This window comes from Pygoscelis adeliae, unplaced genomic scaffold, assembly GCF_000699105.1.
Source record: "Pygoscelis adeliae isolate BGI_AS28 unplaced genomic scaffold, ASM69910v1 Scaffold794, whole genome shotgun sequence".
Taxonomy (NCBI): Eukaryota; Metazoa; Chordata; class Aves; order Sphenisciformes; family Spheniscidae; genus Pygoscelis; species Pygoscelis adeliae.
This window is the reverse complement of record NW_008824611.1, coordinates 34,827-35,432: the sequence shown is the minus strand read 5'-3', so window position 1 is coordinate 35,432 and position 606 is coordinate 34,827. Positions and strand designations below refer to the sequence as shown.

Sequence of the window (606 nt, the reverse complement as noted above, 5' to 3'; positions counted from 1 at the left end):
GCAGGCCCCACAGTTGCCCACTGAAGTATCTGGGGCCTGGGGCCAGGCCACCATATCCGCAACCCCCAAAGGCTCCGTAGCCCCCAGAAAGCCCATAGCCCCCATAGCCTCCAAGGCCTCCATACACCCCATAGCCCCCATAGCCTCCAAAACCGCCACGGCCTCCAAAAGTGCCGCCATAGCCCCCTCCAACACCAGGGAATCCCGCCGAGCCAACAATGCTGTACTGCGGGAAGGAGCTGAGGATGGGCCCGGGGAAGGTGACCACCGAGGCCGGGGGCTGGATCACCACCGTGGAGTCGGGGCACTGCCGCACGCAGGGCTCGTTGGTGCTGTCAGCCAGTGGGGCCGGGGTGGCCACCCCACAGGAAGGGACGCACAGGCTGGAGCAGGACATCCTTCAGTTCAGGAGGTGAAGCTGCAAGACAAGGCAGAGCTCTGGCTCAGTGCAAGGCCTGATCCCAAATCCCTCCTGGCTCTCTTGCACTTGGAACCTGTGTCCCAGGACATGCTCTGGATGACCTCAGGCAGTCAGAGCAAAAACACGTTCCAGAGTTGAAATGCTGGTTTAGACCCCTTGCTCCCCTCGTGCTCCCTGGTTCTTAC

At 62.2% G+C, this 606-nt stretch overlaps 1 protein-coding gene across 1 annotated transcript; it reads right to left on the bottom strand.

The window, feature by feature from the left end:
* Positions 1-11: 11 nt before the first annotated feature.
* On the bottom strand, positions 12-397 carry LOC103915526 (claw keratin-like; the record flags this gene model as incomplete). Its single annotated transcript, XM_009322360.1, has 1 exon — positions 12-397. A coding segment is annotated over exon 1 (386 nt), but the record flags the coding sequence as incomplete, so codon positions are not given.
* Between the last annotated feature and the right edge of the window lie 209 nt (positions 398-606).